The 19,388-nt window shown below is 40.5% G+C and overlaps 1 protein-coding gene across 1 annotated transcript; it reads left to right on the forward strand.

The window, feature by feature from the left end:
• Positions 1-5,914: 5,914 nt before the first annotated feature.
• On the forward strand, positions 5,915-9,955 carry LOC127672124 (methyl-CpG-binding domain protein 3-like 2B). The gene is made up of 2 exons (XM_052167325.1): positions 5,915-5,990; positions 9,252-9,955. Exons 1-2 carry the CDS (start codon positions 5,915-5,917, stop codon positions 9,953-9,955), a joined length of 780 nt encoding a protein of 259 aa, XP_052023285.1.
• Positions 9,956-19,388: the final 9,433 nt, after the last annotated feature.

Genomic DNA, 19,388 nt, shown 5'->3' on the forward strand with positions numbered 1-19,388 from the left:
GCTAAAACTATTCTCAACAACAAAAGAAAATCTGGGGGAATCAGTATCCCTGACCTCAAGCAATACTACAGAGCAATAGTGTTAAAAACTGCATGGTATTGGTACAGTGACAGGCAGGAGGGTCAATGGAACAGGATTGAAGATCCAGAAATGAACCCACACACCTATGGCCACTTGATCCTCGACAAAGAGGCTGAAAACATCCAATGGAAAAAAAGATAGCCTTTTCAACAAATGGTGCTGGTTCAACTGGAGGTCAGCATGCAGAAGAATGCGAATTGATCCATCCTTGTCTCCTTGTACTAAGCTCAAATCCAAATGGATCAAGGACCTCCACATAAAGCCAAACACTCTGAAGCTAATAGAAAAGAAACTGGGGAAGACCCTTGAGGACATAGGTACAGGGAGAAAGTTTCTGAACAGAACACTAATAGCGTATGCTCTAAGAGCAAGAATTGAAAATTGGGACCTCATAAAATTACAGTTTCTGTAAGGCAAATGATACCATCAAGAGTACAAATCGAAACAAATTGGTAAAAGATCTTCACCAATCCTACATCAGATAGAGGGCTAATATCCAATATATATAAATAACTCAAGAAGTTAGACTCCAGAAAACCGAACAACCCTATTAAAAAATGGGGTACAGAGTTAAACAAAGAATTCTCACCTGAAGAATTTCGGATGGCGGAGAAGCATCTTAAAAAATGCTCAACTTCATTACTCATTAGGGAAATGCAAATCAAAACAACACTGAGATTTCATCTTACACCAGTCAGAATGGCCAAGATTAAATATTCAGGAGACAGCAGGTGTTGGAGAGGGTGTGGAGAAAGAGGAACACTCCTCCACTGCTGGTGGGGTTGCAAATTGGTACAACCACTCTGGAAAGCAGTCTGGCGGTTCCTCTGAAAACTGGGCACCTCACTTCCAGAAGATCCTGCTATACCACTCCTGAGCATATACCCGGAGGACTCCCGACCATGTAATAAGGATACATGCTCTACTATGTTCACAGCAGCCCTATTTATAATTGCCAGATGCTGGAAAGAACCCAGGTATCCCTCAACAGAAGAGTGGATGCAAAAAATGTGGTATATCTACACAATGGAGTACAATTCAGCCATTAGAAACAATGAATTCATGACATTCTTAGGCAAATGGATGGAGCTAGAGAACATCATACTAAGTGAGGTAACCCAGACTCAAAAGGTGAATCATGGTATGCACTCACTAATAAGTGGTTATTAACCTAGAAAACTGGAATACCCAAAACATAATCCACACATCAAATGAGGTACAAGAAGAAAGGAGGAGTGGCCCCTGGTTCGGGAAAGACTCAGTGAAACAGTAATCGGCAAAACCAGAACGGGGAAGTGGGAAGGGGTGGGTGGGAGGACAGGGGAAGAGAAGGGGGCTTACGGGACTTTCGGGGAGGGGGGGGGCTAGAAAAGGGGAAATCATTTGAAATGTAAATAAATTATATCGAATAAAAAAAATCCATTGATGGATTCCAGACTTAAAAAGCCATTAGAAGAGGCAGAAACTTTGGGAGGTAGGGTCCAGTCAGAAGTGGCAGCATGTCCGGGAAGGATATGTTCTGCTCCTAATCCTGTATCCCCACTCCTTCCTCCCACCCATCCCCCCTTCCCTCCTCTCCTCTTCCTTCTCCTTCCCCCACCCTCATGGCACTATGAAGCATCTTTGCTGCACCATGACCATAATGTTCTGCCCCACTGCAGATCAACAGAGCTGACTGACCAGGCAATGGGATTGAAGCCACACTCCAAATCAAATCTTCTCTCCCCTACACTGTTTTTCTCAAGTATTTTGTCACAGAAACTGGAAACTAGTACACTGACCCAGTCTATGATTATTTGTTACAGTACCCCAGTAAAATTAAAGAAATGGGAAATATTTGAACAAAAGTCTCACTGCGCACATGCAAGTCAAAGCCAAGGCTTGGTACTGCTACCCTTCTATTGCTACATCTATATAGGAAAGAGAAAGTAATAAAATCAAAGTTTCTGAGACCCTAAAAACCCCTCTACTGATGATGGACACACAAAATGCCACTGGGATTTGAGCATGCAATTTAATAGTTTCTTATCATTTTAATGAAGTACCTTTGAGTGATATAATACCAACTTATAGGTGTTTACCCAAATAAAACAAAAGCCTGTGTTCACACAAAAGCAATCACAAAAAAAAAAAAAAATGTGTGCAACAGCTTCTATCATCTCGCCCAAAACTGGAAAGAACCCCCAATAGCCCTCAACTAGAAAGAGCTAAGCAAATGAGGTCATTTTAATGAACTCTTGTACTTTAAAATGTGTCGATCAATTGAGTAATAACAAGGTTTGATTCCTGAAGGAGCTCTCAGCTGTTCTTACATCTGGAACACAACCTCCACATCTGGAAGGATGTCCTAAGAATGCTGACAACCATAGAAAGGACAAAAGGCTGAGCAGAGGTGGCACACACCTTTAATCCAAGAACTGGGGAAGCAGAGGCAGGCGGATTTCTGAGTTCAAGGCCATTCTGGTCTACAGAGTGAGTTCCAGGACAGCTATACAGGAAAACCCTGTCTCAAACATACAAAAAAAGAAAGAAAGAAAGAAAGAAAGAAAGAAAGAAAGAAAGAAAGAAAGAAAGAAAGAAAGAAAGAAGGAAGGAAGGAAGGAAGGAAGGAAGGAAGGAAGGAAGGAAGGAAGGAAGGAAGGAAGGAAGGAAGGAAGGAAGGAAAGAAAGAAAGAAAGAAAGAAAGAAAGAAAGAAAAAAAAAGAAAACAAAAGAAAACAAAAGAAAACAAAAGAAAACAAAAGAAAAGAAAGTTCAGGAATGTGCTATGTAGACCAGTATCATGAGGAAGGAAAGAAAGAAAGAAAGAAAGAAAGAAAGAAAGAAAGAAAGAAAGAAAGAAAGAAAGAAAGAAAGAAAGAAAGAAAGAAAAAAAGAAAGAAAGAAAGATAGATCCAAAAAGAGATTTGGTTTGTTGAAAAGAAGTTGACCACAGGTGGCCAGAAGGAATCTCTGAGATTCTGTCTAATGCAGTTTCAGAAAAGATGATGTGCATGGGGTGTTGTTTTAAGGAAGTCAGTTTTAGTCCCTTGTTGTACTTGCAGTGTCCCGTGAGCATTGATATGAAGTGAATGGCCTGACAAGATGGTGAAGTTCATAGCTATGAGGTATCAGGAAGAGAAGCAACAAGCCAGGAATACTGCTACAAAGCCCATGCCCGTGCTGGGAGACAAGGATCAGATTTATCTTCACTGAGTATTCCCCCGTTAATGCCAACTCGGAAATGGGTCTCACCACTACTCTTCCGAACTTGCTCCAGAAAGATTTTCTCATAGTCTTTTTGGGGGGTAGATAGGGGGTGGGGTTAAAGACAGTGTTTCTCTGTATAGCCCTGGCTGTCCTGAAACTCATTCTGTAGATCAAGCTGGTCTTGAACTCAGAAATCCATCTGCCTCTGCCTCCCAAGTGCTGGGATTACAGGCGGTCAACACCATGAACCAGCTTGTTTTGTTTTGATTTGTATTGTTTGAGAAAGTGTCTCGGCTGGGTGGTGGTGGCACACACCTGTAATCCCAACACTATGGGAGTCAGAGGCAAGCAGATCTCTGAGTTCGAGGCCAGCCTGGTCTACAGAGGGAGTTCCAGGACAGCCAAGGCTATACAGAGAAACCCTGTCTCAAAAAAAAAAAAAAAAAAAAAAAAAAAAAACAGAGAGGGGGGTAGCGGGAGAGGGAGAGAGGGAGAGAGAAAGTGTCTCAATACATAGCTAGGGATGTTCAGGAATGTGCTATGTAGACGAGTCTGACCTCTCATAATCTTTTTTTTTAGTATTTTTATTTTCTATATTCTTTGTTTACATTCCAAATGATTTCCCCTTTCCCGGATCCCCCCCTCCCCATATGTCCCATAAACCTTCTTCTCTCCATCCATTCTCCAATGATTTAGATTTCTTTTTTTTTTGAATAATATTTGTGTTTCTTTTTTTTTCCGATATATTTTTTATTTACATTTCAAATGATTTCCCCTTTTCTAGCCCCCTACTCCCCGAAGGTCCCGCAAACCCCTTTCTCTCCCCAGTCCTCCCATCCACCCGTTCCCACTTCCCCGTTCTGGTTTTGCCGAATACTGCTTCACTGAGTCTTTCCAGAACAGGGGGCCACTCTTCCTTTCTTCTTATACCTCATTTGATGTGTGGATTATGTTTTGGGTATTCCAGTTTTCTAGGTTAATAACCACTTATTAGTGAGTGCATACCATGATTCACCTTTTGAGACTGGGTTACCTCACTTAGTATGATGTTCTCTAGCTCCATCCATTTGCCTAAGAATTGCATGAATTCATTGTTTCTTTTTTTTTATTCGATATAATTTATTTACATTTCAAATGATTTCCCTTTTCTAGCCCCCCCACTCCCCGAAAGTCCTGTAAGCCCCCTTCTCTTCCCCTGTCCTCCCACCAACCCCTTCCCACTTCCCCGTTCTGTTTTTGCCGAATACTGTTTCAATGAGTCTTTCCAGAACCAGGGGCCACCCCTCCTTTCTTCTTGTACCTCATTTGATGTGTGGATTATGTTTTGGGTATTCCAGTTTTCTAGGTTAATATCCACTTATTAGTGAGTGCATACCATGATTCACCTTTTGAGTCTGGGTTACCTCACTTAGTATGATGTTCTCTAGCTCCATCCATTTGCCTAAGAATTTCATGAATTCATTGTTTCTAGTGGCTGAATAGTACTCCAATGTGTAGATATACCACATTTTTTGCATCCACTCTTCTGTTGAGGGATACCTGGCTTCTTTCCAGCATCTGGAAATTATAAATAGGGCTGCTATGAACATAGTGGAGCATGTATCCTTATTACATGGTGGGGAATCCTCTGGGTATATGCCCAGGAGTGGTATAGCAGGATCTTCTGATAATCTTAATGGTAGAGAAATTTAAATCTTGTTCTTCCAAACCTTTTGGAGATGGGACAGCAGAGGGTTAAGATATAACTGCTAGAGTTTCCCGGTATCATGGCAGATGCGCAAGGGATCTGATTTTAGTAAGGCTTACAAGATTAGGTTTTAGTTGTTGCACCCAGAAATTGAGTTACCATTGTTTCTGAATTAAGTTTGTGTTGTTTTCCTTCATGGCTGCTCATCTCGGAATAAGAGAGAAAGGTCAGAAGGGATAAGTTACCATGAGGAAAGATAGCCATCTTCCTGACTCCCCAAACCAGAGTCTGCATATTATACATCAAGTAAACCAGTAGATGGGGCCAGAGAGAGTATAAGTAACAAACCAACAGATCACCTGTACAAACCAGCGCTATTGGGCAACATCTAAACCATGACAGCTTTCCCATACCAAAATGCATCTTAACTGCACTGACAGCCAAAAGACAAAACCCAGCACAAGTACAGACTCCAAACTCTGCTGCAGCAGTGATGAGCCCTGAAGTGCCTGCCAGCTTTCTTCCTTTCCACTGGAGAGCAAATCACAAAAGAGTTGGAAGCTTTGTTGTCTACTGTCAAAAGACAGAGTGAATGTGAAAGCTCTTAGGCTTTGCTGGGTTAGTCATATTGAGTGAACTTTAAACATCATACTAAATTTGTTTTATGTGAATTCATATCCAGACCAGGAATCTATATACTGTAATTATGGTGTTAAACAAGACATATGCCTGCTCAGGTGCCACTTAGGGAGGTCTTATGAGACAAATCCATCCCTCTTTCTCATTCCCTCAGTTATTTTGATAGACACCATGACTATTTTGTGTTATTTTGCTATCCAATGTGTCAGAGAAATATTTGTCCAAGAACTATTTAAGATAGCTTTTCTTGGTTGTAATCATTTTATTAGTTCACAAATAAAAATACTGACTTATAAAAAAAATCTTGTTCTTCCAAACATGTACGATTCCATGAATTCACTTATCATTCATTTCCAAGCAAAGAGAGCCTTACTTTCTCTCGACAATGCCTGCGGTAGGTTCTAATCACTATATTCCCAACGTCTCCCCTTGGGTTTCCTGAAATCCTCCTGATGTTTTTCACGTGTGTACCTACTACTTTGAAGTCAAGGGATTGAGTCTCTGTGTGGCCTTTCCTTCAGTCTCTGCTCTATACTTTGTCTCCACGTTTGTTCCCGTGAGTATTTTGTTCCCCTTTCTGGGAGGGTCCAAAGTGCCCACACTTTGGTCTTCCTTCTTCTTGAGCTTCGTATGGTATCTTCCAATTGTATCTTAGGTATTTGGGAGTTTGGGACTAATATCCACTTATCAGGGAGTGCATATCATGTGTGATTGGGTTGTGATGGTGCACAACGGTAGGATTTGCTGAAGTCCGCAGAGGCAGGAGGATCATGAGTTTGAGGTCAGCCTGGGACTATCGATGCTGGTTAGCTGGAGCTAAGAAATTAGCAGTGATTAAGAAGAGACCAGCATCATTGAGGCGAAATCTTCTGGGAAGTGTTTTCTGAGAGCACAGAGGCTGTGTTCCAGAGATAGCCAAGGTTGTACCTTGTGCTGTGGCTGAACTTGGTAATGTGTAAGAGTCACCTAGGTGGTACTGGCTTTGAAGGCATGAAGGAGTCATGAAGAGCACCTGAGGTTCGGCACTGTGAGAGGCCATGGCAGGCTGTTGGTGAAGATACAGTTTCACTTGCAGTTGAAAGCCCAGGTCTGAAGGGGTCATGCATAGAAGTTGAGGCTTGACACCATGAAGAGAGCCTGTGAGAAGCTATTGGTGAAGCCTAGTTACAGCAGAAGATAGCAGTGTTTTGGAGATGCCAGTGCCATAAGATGACCACCAAGAGCAGCAGCAGAAGTGGAGTACAGGCAGCTGGAGCCTAGAAGTCAAGGTGTGTGCTACAAAGGGCAGAGCTGGAGAAGTGACCCAAGCCCTTGGAGGAGCCCAGAAGATCGTGAGTGGATCCCAGACATTGGACAGTTGGAGTGACTTTGCTTTTGATTGTGACTGTGCCCTGATATTTTTCCCTCTTGAAGTAAGAAGTATTTTAGTGGAACCCACAATTAAGAGACTTTGAATTTCTAAAAGGCTTTGAATTTAAAAAAAAAAAGTATTGGATATTTTAAAGGGATTGAACTTTTAATATGTAAAGACTGTGGGACTTTTAACATTATTTAGATCTTGAGGATTGTATTATTCAGGATTTCTATTCCTGTACAAACATCATGACCAAGAAGCAAGTTGTGAAGGAAAGGGGTTTATTGAGCTTACACTTCCACACTGCTGTTCATCACTAAAGGAAGTCAGGACTGGAACTCAAGCAGGTCAGGAAGCAGGAGCTGATGCAGAGGCCATAGAGGGATGTTTCTTACTGGCTTGCTTCCTCTGGCTTACTCAGCCTGCTCTCTTATAGACCCCAAGAACACCAGCCCAGGGATGGCAGCACCCACAAGGGGGCCTCCCGCCTTGATCACTAATCGAGAAAATGTCCCACAGCTGGATCTCATGAAGGCACTTGCCCAACTGAAGCTCCTTTTTCTGTAGTAACTCCAGCCTGTGTCAAGTTGACACACAAAGTCAGCCAGTACACTGATGAATAAGAAAGTAACGGTTGAGGCTTAATAGTGATGTGTTTGTCTGTCAAGTAGACAAGGGGCCAATTGTACTGGCTGGTTTTGTGTGTCAACTTGACACAGGCTGGAATTATTACAGAAAAAGGAGCCACAACAAACATTGCATTGAACTGGAAGCCTAGACTTTCCCCTGATTATTTTGGGCTTCTAAAACCTTAAACCAACAGGCTAGAGAGGAATAACAATGTTAGGATCCAGATTACCATGGGAAATTTGACTGTCTCTCCACAATGGAGGTGAGCAGGATTATGTCTGGAGTACAGGAGATCCCTTAGGGCATCTCTTAGTACTACCAAGTCCTGTGATTAAAGTCCATGGGAAACTACAACACCCTGATCCAAGCAGGATGGCAAAGGGCACAGACCCTTCAAGAATGAAGGTATGGGTCAATTCTCCAGGAAAAGAGCCAAGACCTACTAAATTGTTTGCCTAAAGTGAAGGAAATACAGAAAGGGTAGTAAAGGAAGGTAGTTATAAATTCCAGCTAAGGACATGTAACTAGTTGCAGAAATGAGGATTATAAAGTAATATGAATGCTTCTGTGTTACTTTGTTAAGAATACATTTGTCGGGGCTGGAGAGATGGCTCAGCGGTTAAGAGCACTGACTGCTCTGCCAGAGGTTCTGAGTTCAATTCCCAGCAACCACATGGTGGCTCACAACCATCTATAATGGGGTCCGATGCACTCTTCTATGTGTGTCTCAAGATAGCTGCAGTGTACTTACCTATAAATAAAAATAAATAAATAAATCTTTAAAAAAAATAAAGAATACATTTGTCTTTCTTCCAATTCCTTTAACATCAATTGGTATTTAAGTCGAGACACTAAAAGAATGTTTGCAAGGCACAATGCCCCATTGTAAATTTACAAATGTGTTTGCAATTGTACCAGGAATAGTTATAACATGTTAGGAGTATTCATGACCTTGTTATTGTTTCATATGGACATGAGATATTATTTGTGTCAAGATGACAAGGGGTAGATTGTAATGGCTATTCCTGGTTGTCAACTTGATGATATCTGGAATGAACTACAATCCAGAATTGGAAGGCTCACATATGGTCCTAATCTGGTACCTAATCTGATGGGCTGGGAAATAACAAGTTTCTGACCTGGATCTTGGCATGGAGATCTTGAGGCATAGTGGCTATGAATCTCAGAAGATTAAGACAGAGAGATCTCTAAGTTCAAGGTCATCTGGGACAAAGCAAGTCCCAGATCCAGGCCTGGTGACACACACCTTTAATCTGTGGCACGCACCTTTAATCTGGGCCACACCTTCTGCTGGAGACCTATATAAGGACATTGGAAGAAAGAAAATTCACTCTCACTTCTTCCTCTGCTTGCCTTGCGGGACTGAGCAACTGCTAGATCCTTGGACTTCCATTCATAGCTGCTACTGACCATTGTTGGGAGTTGGACTACAGACTTGCTACCTGCCCTGGATATATCTGACTGTAGCCTATTCTTCCTGTGATCCTGGTTGTGTCAGAATTCCTCAGAGTCCACCTGTCTCCGTGATCCTGTGATTCTACAATCCTGTGACCCTGAGATCTGGGGAGGATTAGGTGAGAAAGACATTGCCGGTTCCAGCAACTCAACACTTGTCTGCATCTCTGCGGTCCTTTGGGACAAACTCTACAGTCTTGGAGAGGCCTTCAGGAAACTCAGTTTCAAGCCAGCCCGTGATAGGAAGACACACAAGAAGTATGATACCCAACAAATTACAAAAGAGAAGACAGATCCAGGTTGCCCCAAAGAAGATAAAGTCCAAACACAAAGATAGTCTTATGTCCATACTTTCTCGGAGGATGACTAGTTGCATCTTTCAAAAACCTGTGACCATAATAACTTCACACCCTGAGAATAAAACCAGGTACAGGAGAGAGGAAGCTCAGCTGAAGAAACCCACACAGCTCTGTGCATTGAAGAGATTGCAGAACTATCAAGTTGGAGACAGTAAAGGAGGCCTATCATGTCCAATGAAGTTTACCATCCCCATAGAAAGAATTGCACTGGGAATGCAGGATGAAGCCAACAACCACAGTGGTATTGAGGATCTGCTCACTCCTGGAGAAGCCACCTCTGTCCAACCCACATGCTTGGAAAAGACTGAGCAAGTGGCTCTTCAGTTGTCACCTTCTTTCTCCAGTCAAGGGGTAACAATGCCACTGCCCCTTCATCTGTCACCATCTTACTGCATTCAAGTAACTAAGGCAGACATCCTGAGACAGACCTGGAAGGTAAAGAAAGCCAGGCAGAGACTGGCAGAAGCCTTGAAGGCAGACAGGCTTGCCAGGCAGGCAGAGAACATGAGGGAGCAAAGAAGAGTGGAAAACACGCGTTGAGGCCTCAGTAAGTTTTTGAAGGAACTTTTGGTTTTGGTTTTGGTTTTGAGTTCCGTTGTAGTTTCAGTTTCGGTATCGGTTTTGGTTTTGGTTTCAGTTTTGGTTTTGGTTTTGAGTTCCGTTTTGGTTTCAGATTCGGTTTTGGTTTTGGTTTTTCAACAAAAGGGTTTCCAGGTGTAACCTTGGCTGTCCTGGAACCCTGTCCCAGCCTCCAGAGTGATGACTTAAAAGGCATCACCCAGTATTACTTGTACATCTTTAAATGACAAATTTAATATACCCAACTCACTCATTTTTAAGCCTTTGGAAAAGTAAAAAATATAAGCAGTAGTGGATTTTTTTTGTTTTTTTGTCTTGGTTTTTTTTTTCCTTGGGGGGGGCGGGGTTCAAGATAGGGTTTCTCTGTGTAGCCCTAGCTGTCCTGGAACTCACTCTGTAGACCAGGCTGGCCTTGAACTCAGAAATCTGCCTGCCTCTGACTCCCAGAGTACTGGGATTACAGGCGTGTGCCACCACCGCCTGGCTAGCAGTAGTGTTTTAAATAATGGTGTTTCCAGTGTGAATAGGAATGTCCTGTAAGAGAATTCATGTGAAAACATCCTTTTGTGATGTCAATTGTGATCTACTGTAGGACTCTGGGATAGGAACATGGCAGCATCCAGGCAGGCCTGGTGCAGGAGGAGCTGAAGGGTCTACATCTTCATCTGAAGGCTGCTACCAGAATACTGGCTTCAAGGCAGCTAGGGTGAGGGTCTTAAAGCCCACACCCACAATGGCACATCTAGTCCAACAGGGTCGCACCCTGTAAGAGTGCCACTCCCTGGGCCAAGCATAAACAAACCACAACAGTGTTTTAAGAGAGGTGCCAGCAGAAGCATTAGGACAGCATTAGGGATCGAAGGAGAGAAAAAGAAGCAGTGATATAAGAGGAAGATAGAAACGGGGAAATGCCAGATAAATATGGTCATATTTCATTGTATTCAAGTGTGAAATTCTCTAAAATAATATTTTTTTAAAAATATTTAGTGGAAGAGGGAGAAAAAAGAGGAGTATCAGGGCTGGAGAGATGGATCAGCTGTTAAAAACACTGACTGCTCTCCAAAAGTCCTGAGTTCAAATCCCAGAAAACACATGGTGGCTCACAACCATCTGTCATGAGATCTGACACTCCCTTCTGGGGCATCCTTAGACAGCTACCATGTAATTACATATAATAATAAATAAATCTTTTTAAAGAAGAAGAAGGGGAAGGAGAACGAGAAGGAGGAGAAGGAGAAGAGGAGACTATGAGAAGGCAAATATGGTCAAAGCACTTGAAGGGAAATATGGGAGAACCCTTATGTACAGTGAAGGTTAAAGGCTAATTGAAGTGTCTGTGCTGCCTATCTTTATGCCAGTGGGACATACAGTGAAGGAGGGAGCCTCAGCTGAAGAAACACCTCCATAAGTTACAGAAAGGGCTGAAGGAGCTGAAGGCGTTTGCAACCCCATAGGAAGAACAACAATATCAACCAACCAGACACCCCCGCGCCCCCAGAGCTCCCAAGGACTAAACCATCAATCAAGGAGTGCACGTGGCTCCAGCTGCATATGCAGCAGTGGATGCACTTGTCAGGCATCAAAGGGAATTTCAGACTTCCCACCCAGGGTGGAGCTCTAGCCCATTGTTCTTCAAGGACCTGCAGTTTCCTGAGAGGCACGCCGATTCTGCTGAGGAGTGTTCAGCCATTGGGGGAAGGGTTTTCCCCCTGATTATATATTTGGAAGACCCCCCATTAAACTTTGAGCCTTGATCAGAAAACTTGTCTTGGCTTGTTATTTCTCTGCCCGCCTGTCTTTTTATTTCAGCCCCAAAGAAGAAAAAGAAAAAGAAAAAAGAAAAAAATGGTAAAAATTTTAGTATCTGCTGGTGGTCCTCTCTTAATCCAGTCTCAGTTTACACAGAGGAGGATCATTTAAGCTGCCCCACCTTCAGCTCAGAGTCAAGCACAGCTGGAGAAATAGCTGCTTTTAAAAGGGCCAACAGCTTCTCAAATTCTAGGGCAAGTAGGATGATGGTCATTTCTCCTAGAAAAATCTCTTCAAAGGTGATTGTTGTGTCCATAGTACTTTGTCTCTTGAAATTACAGCTAAAAAAAAGAAAAAAACAATGTTTGGTTTAAATTTATAAGATTTGTGTAGTTGCTTCATTTTTGTTTCTGATTGGTCTTAAAGGTATAAGTATGTTTGCATGTCTTGACTATAGAGTATTGGCTTATAAGTTATTGGACATGATTAAAAATTATTACATTGGTAACAAAAAGTTAATTTAAAACTGGTAACTCAGGATTGGAATCATCTGAAACAACACGTGGCATGACCCAACCCAGGAAAAACAGGCCTCTGAAGATCCTTCTAAACTGGCAAAATATTTTATGTAATTCATATCCTAGAAATTAGGCTTTGGTTTTTGTTTTGTTTTTTGGATTTGGTTTTTTTGAGACAGAGTTTCTCTGTGTAGCCCTGGATGTCCTGGAACTCACACTATAGACCAGGCTGGCCTCAAACTCAGAAATACACCTGCCTCTGCCTCTGCCTCCCAGAGTGCTGGGATTATAGGTGTGCATAGCTTGTCCAGCGTGCACGGGCTCTAAGTCTGCTTACTGCCTCAACTATAGATTCTGAAAAGTCCCAACTCCCTTCACCTACTCCATACAAAATTATTATGGATTTAAGAGGTTGTTTTTTGCTTTGCATCCTGATAATTGTAAAAAGCATTTGCTTCTAATGAGCTAATTTTAAAGAACCAATAAAGCAATTTCATTAGAAAGTTTTTCCTCAAAGAATGGCTGATAGCCTTACCTTATGTGAGAAAAAAATGTTTTGTCTCTACTTCAACACAAAAAGCTAGGATTTTAAATCTTTCAGTATATATTATTCACAGAAATTTATTACAAGCCTTTGTTCTTAACAATGGGCTTTAAAATTTTTTAAGCTTACCACAGGAGGACTTAAACCTCTGTTCTCAAGGTGGATGCAAATTAACTAGTGAAAGACAACTAACTTTACAGATAGTAGAGAAGGCTACTGTGATCAGTTGTTTATGTTATGTGTTCACAACAATTCCTTGGTAAAGAGAGCATTAATGTAGAGTCACCCTTTATCATCTCCAAATAAAGGTTTAACATAAAGCTATTGATATGTTAATAAAATATTATAAGATAAAATCATAAAAGCTTTTTTTTTTTTGGTTTTTTGGATTTTGGGTTTATTCAAGACAGGGTTTCTCTGTGTAGACCAGGCGAGCCTCTAACTCAGAGATCCGCCTGCCTCTGCCTCCCAAAGTGCTGGGACTACAGGCATGCGCCACCACCGCCCGGCTCATAAAAACATTTTAAAAAGAATGTATTAAGAACCTGATGAAACATTTGTTCCTTATTTAAAATGGCAATCAAATTGGTCATTGCCGAGTGTTGATACTTGGCCTATTGCATGGCAATCCTTGTAGGCAAAATTGATAATTATTATCCAAAAGATAATTGTTAAAATTTGCTTCTATGCATGCCTTTGTATTTTCCTATAGATTTATGCATGCATCCCATAAAGAATGCATCTAATGTACTTATGAACAGCTCTTCTATGGGAGAGAAGCACATGTAATTGGATCACATGTTTATTCTTTTGAGTTTCCCCCTGCTTCAGCACAGATATTTGAATTGGATGCTGTAGCCGCTATTTTTAAAATGGTAAAAATCAAGCTTTTAATTTGTATACTGATAGCCTATATATATATATATATATATATATATATATATATATATATATATATATATATATATATGGCTTACAATTGCTTGAAATTGCTCCTTTTTAGATACTGATAATTCATAAATTTTACAATTATTTATGCAAATACAAATCAAGTTTTAAATAAAAGGTACTGTTCTTTTAAATGACTGTCCTCTGGACACTTAAGAGTTCATCCAGGTGCTAGAGAGATAACTCAATAGTCATCAGAAAGAGTGTTGACTGCTCTTTCTAATGTCATGAGTTCAAATTCCAGCACCAACACGGTGGCTCACAACCATCTATAATTGTGGGAAGCCATACTGGACCCTCTCTAACAGCCCAGAGGGCTGGCAGGGCAAAGGTCCTAAAGAAAACAAAGAAGAGCCTCTCCCCATGAACTGCCAGTTGAAGGGAAGTTCTGAGATAACCACAGGATGCTCCAGACTCTGCAAACATCAGATGTCTCCGCCAGAGGGCCCTTATCTCTTCCTGCTGAAACTGCCAAGAATGCCCCTCCCTCCTTTGTTCTTGCCTCGAGGTGAGCTCTTCCTCTGAAAGCTTAAAACCGGTGTACCCCAGAAAATTAAATTAGACCTTGACAATTGAACCCCCCTTTGCCTGGTCTCCTTTCTCTCCCCCACCTTTGACCCTCAGGTAGCACCCCTTCGGAACCCTGAATAACTGGGCGTGATGGACAGGTCATAGTGGCGCCTGAACAGGGACCCAAAGTATGTCAACTACCGGACAACAGAGAAACCCCGGAAAAAGGAAGACCCCGCAGACTGCATCGCTCCTGCGTTGCTGGAGGGGCAGGTAAGTGGCCAAACATTGTCGTCCGATTGTCATAGGGAAACAATTATTAAACGAGGCTAAAGAGGCATGTTTCATAGGAGGAATCAAGCATTAATTCAGGGAGAGAGGACTAAGAGTTAAGAACAAAGGGTTTAATTAAGTTCTTTTGTTTTGTCGATGATAAATGTCATTGGTTAATTTTAAGTGGACCTGATATTCACCCGCTAACTTGAGAAGAGGGTGGTAAGGAAATTAATAAGATTCTGAAAACCGGTAAACCGGTGTCTGATACATTCTTTAGTTACTGGGGGCTCATTCAGAGTGTGAACGAGGACCTTAAAGGAGCTACAAGGAACAAATGGTCACTCTAACTTCAAGATTTATTTCAAAGACAAATGCCTAGAAAAAGTCAGAGCCAAAACAAGCCCCTTGATTTTAACATTTTAGAAGAATTAAAGTTCACAGTCACAGCCTATGGGTGGACTGCTCCCTTCACTTTGGCACTTAGAATCTTCTGCTGAGGGCTGGCTGACACCTGAGGAATTTATCCAGCTGGCCCAAGCTGAGCTTTCTCTGAGAGAGAAATTTTTCTTTGGAAGTCAGAGGCTGCTGAGAGAGAACAAAAGCAAAAACCACTCACGGGCAGCATGTAAGATCTGGACTGCAGAGAAATTCCTGGGCTCTCCTCCCCTCCCACCTCTCTCCACAGGTATGTGTGTTCACTTAGGCATCCCTCTTCCCCCTTGTTAAATCTTAAACAAGAGAAAAAGCAGGTTTCAGAAAAGCAGTTTTCCTATGTGTAGGACACAGTATCAAAAAAAAAAAAAAATCGTTGGAAAACAGGAGATGGTTTTGTTTTCTCTCTGAAACCTACTGGAGATCTCCTTAGTTCGGGTTAAGATATTTGGATCTCTTTGGGACATCAAGTTCCCTTGCTATCTGTTGTTTGTCTTTGGTGCACCAAAACATGTTCATATGTGTGTCAATTTGTGTTGTCCATTGTTTTGTTTGGCTGAATGATTGGTTGTTTTTATGTTTTATGTAAAAAAAAATGGTAAAAAGGTGTTATCTTGCTGGCAGTCCTGCCAATTGCAGTTTACACAGAGGAGGCTAATTTGAGGTGCCTCACATTCTAAGGTAGGAGTCAAACACAGCTGGAGAAAAAGCTGCTTCTTTAAGAGCCAGCAGCTGGACAAGTGGAAATGGTCAATTCTCCTAGAAAATTTTCTATCATGATGATGATTGGGTTCAAAATGCTTTATTCCCCTGAAGTTACAGCTAGAAAAAAATATATATATATATGGTTTAAATTTATTTATGAGATTTGTATGATCGCTTCATTTTTATTTTGGTCTTAATGGTATAAGGTTTTACATATCTTGACTATAGAGTTATAAATTCATTGGTTATGATTTAAAAGGTATAGGGTTATTAAGAAAAGGTTAGTTTAAAACTGGTGATTCAGTGTCAGAGCCATCTTAACTAGCTACATGTGGCATGATGCAACACAGGAAATGCAGGCCTCTAAGATGCTTCTAAATTGGCATGGTGTTTTGTGTGAATCTTGGCCTGGAGATTGGACTTATAAAAAATAAGATTTAAAATAATGTCTCTTCAATAAGTTACACTGTCATACATTCAAACACAAGATAATGGACAAACTTTGCAATATGAAAATAATGTGTTTGCCATTAATTTTAAGGAGAAAAGATTGTTTAAAACTGGGTTTTGCTTTCAAAAAGTTGTAGTTATACTTTGATATTACAGGTCCCTTTTGTTATTTGACCTCCATACAATGGGGTCTGGTTACAGGCTACTCCTTGCAGGACCAGTGGGTGTAGGTCTGGCCTTAGAGATAACAAACTCAGATCAGGGCATTTACATCTGAGTTAATACAAAGCTCAAAGATGCTCAAAGCTGCAGAGGCTTGAGAGATGCAGTTTTGTCTTGCAGGCCTCACTTAGAGAGATTCTGGCCAAAAGAACATTTTTAATAGATTCATACAGATGTGGTCCAAAATAAAGTTCAAACTTAGATCTGTAAAAGGTAATAAAGCTATGTAAAAATTATGAAGGCATTAAAATTTGGCCTGCCTACTACATACAAAACTATTATAGATTTTAAAAGATGTTTTTTGCTTTGTGAATATTGATAATTATAAAAGCATTTACTTCTAACTTTAAAGGAGCATAAGCTAACTTTAAAAAACCAATAAAAGATTTTCATTAGAAAGTTATTCCTCAAGAAATGGCTTGCTCTTAACAATGGGCTTTTAAATTTTTTAAGAAAATGATTTTCAAAAGGTGTTAAGGTAAATTTTTTGGCTAAGACACTGCTTTAAGTTTGTCATTTAAGCCTCTGATGTTCTCAAGATAGATGCAAAATAAATACTGAGAGACATAACTTAGAGAAAGCTACCATAAGTATTTGTCAACAGTTTATGATATATGCTCACTTCCATTCCTTAACAAAGAGAACATTAATATAAAATCTCTCCAAATAAGGTTTTGACAACCTCCAATAAAGATCTGATGTAATAATAAAGTGTTACAAAATAAAATCATAAAAATATTTTTAAAAGAAATGTTTTAAGAGCATGATGAAATGTTTCTTCCTTATTTTAAACAGAAATCAAATTATTATTAATTGTTAATCTATTACATGACAAGCCTTTTTGACAAAATTAATAATTGTTATCTAAAAGAGAAATTGTTAAAAATTTGCCTCTATAAATGTTTTTATATTGTTATAGATTTATACATGCATCCTATAAAAATTCATCTACTATGGGAGTAAAGCTCATATAATTCGATCACATGTTTATTCTTTTGAGTGTTCCCTTGCTTCAGCACAGATAATTGAATTGGGTGCTGTAGCTGTTCTTTTTAAAATGTTAAAAATCAAACTTTTATTTATATATTAATAATATACATATATAGCTCATGGCTTACAATTGCTTGAAATTGTTTCTTTTTAATGCTACTAATTCTTAACTTTTACAATTATTTATACAAATACAATTCAAAAAATTAATCAAAAAATATACATACGACTATTGACAGTTTTTCAAGCTTTCTAGTTATAACTGTTTTAACATAAAAAACAAAATATAAAATAAAATTAGTCATTACATATGTTATTTTTAATACTAAAAGTTCTAAATCAGATAAAAACAAATATTATAACTGATTATTATAGTCAGTCATTGAGATGTCTTATTAACAATTTGATATTTGTCATATTACTGAGATTCCTCATAATTTGCAAAGACAAGATAGTATAGAACAAGCCCATAGAACTTTACAAGAATATTTTTATAATAAAAGAAGGGAGAATCACATCTCTATATAGCACAAAAAAAATTTAAAATTTTAATGCTAGGGATCTCTCTGAGTGTAGAGAGGAGGGCATGCTTGTGTTTTTTCTGCAGGATGCCGAAGGAACATGCTAGCTGCCAGAGTATGCTAATGCTGAGACAAAGAATGATGCTGATTATAATCATTGAAAATGGCCACAGCCCTCAACACCTTTGGATGCTTCTTACTAATGCTGATACCACAGATAACTATGGACTCAACATCCCTCTTTGCATGGCAATTTTATTTAGCTGAAGATTAAACAAATTATAAACAGATCAAAGGGGAGATATTGGCTACTGCTGATTACCCCCCTTCAGGGTGTCAAAAGGCCATATATTTAAATTTTACAGATTTCAAGTGTAGAGCAGATAGAATGTGGCCTGCCATTTATTTTCTTTAAGACATCCACAGGCATTGCGCCCTTGTTACCTCGCAACAGAATCGACAACAATATTATTTACTTAGTGCTGCCATTGATAAGGACCTGGCCGAACTCAGAGATGGTTTAGCCAATTTAAAAGATTCTGTTGCCTCCTTATCAGAAGTAGTATTACAAAATAGGAAAGGACTTGATCTGCTCTTCCTACAATAGGGAGGACTTTGCACAGCCTTAAGGGAAGAATGCTGTGTTTATGTGGACAAGACAGGACTGGTAGATGACAGTCTGAGGAGAGGAAAAGAGAGTTTAGAGAAACACAAAAGAGAACGAGAACAGCAGGAGTCTTGGTATAAAAATTGGTTCTCCACGTCCCCATGGCTTTCCACCCTACTACCTTCTATTCTAGGACCCCTCATAGGGTTATTACTGTTAATCTCCTTTGGTCCCTGGGCTTTTCAATGATTAACCCGCTTCATTAAATCACAAATAGATTCCACCCTACCCAAGAATTATGTCTCAGTACAGTATCATCCACTGGACACCGGAAATGATGGACCCCGAGAGACAAGACAGCTCAGCAGAAACAACCGCAGTACCCGCCAAGCAGAGGCTCAATTTCAATAAGCTCCTTTAATGAGGCTCTGTTTGGCTTCCACTTATTCATCCCTGGGCTTATCTGGAGGGGGAGCTAACCCAAGGTAGCCATCTCAAGGAAGGGCAACTTCCTCTATCCCCTGACCAACCTAAGACACGGGACTTTGAGGATGACAAGGTAACCCTACGACGGGTAAGGCTGGGGATAGGGAGGTCGATCCTAAGACAGAGACGGCTACACAGTCTGGCCCCCTTGCCCAGTATTTCTGCCCAGACCTTACCACTTCTAATATAAGGAAAGGGAGGAAATGTGGGAAGCCATAATGGACCCTCACTAACAGCCCGGAGGGCTGGCAGGGCAAAGGTCCTGAGTAAAACAAAGAAGAGCCTCTCCCCATGAACTGCCAGTTGAAGGGAAGTTCTGAGATAACCACTGAATGCTCCAGACTGCAAACATCAGATGTCTCCACCAGATGGCCCTTATCTCTTCCTGCTGAAACTGCCAAGAATGCCCCTCCCTCCTTTGTTCTTGCCTCGAGGT

This window comes from Apodemus sylvaticus, chromosome 21 (assembly GCF_947179515.1).
Source record: "Apodemus sylvaticus chromosome 21, mApoSyl1.1, whole genome shotgun sequence".
NCBI lineage: Eukaryota > Metazoa > Chordata > Mammalia > Rodentia > Muridae > Apodemus > Apodemus sylvaticus.

What these genes read in the sequence shown, in the direction of transcription:
- LOC127672124 (XM_052167325.1), top strand. Translation starts at nt 5,915, where the DNA reads ATGTACGATTCCATGAATTCACTTATCATTCATTTCCAAGCAAAGAGA. An exon ending in TTCTCTCGACAATGCCTGCG is followed by an intron (nt 5,991 to 9,251) that starts GTAGGTTCTAAT and finishes CAAACTCTACAG; the next exon opens with TCTTGGAGAGGCCTTCAGGA.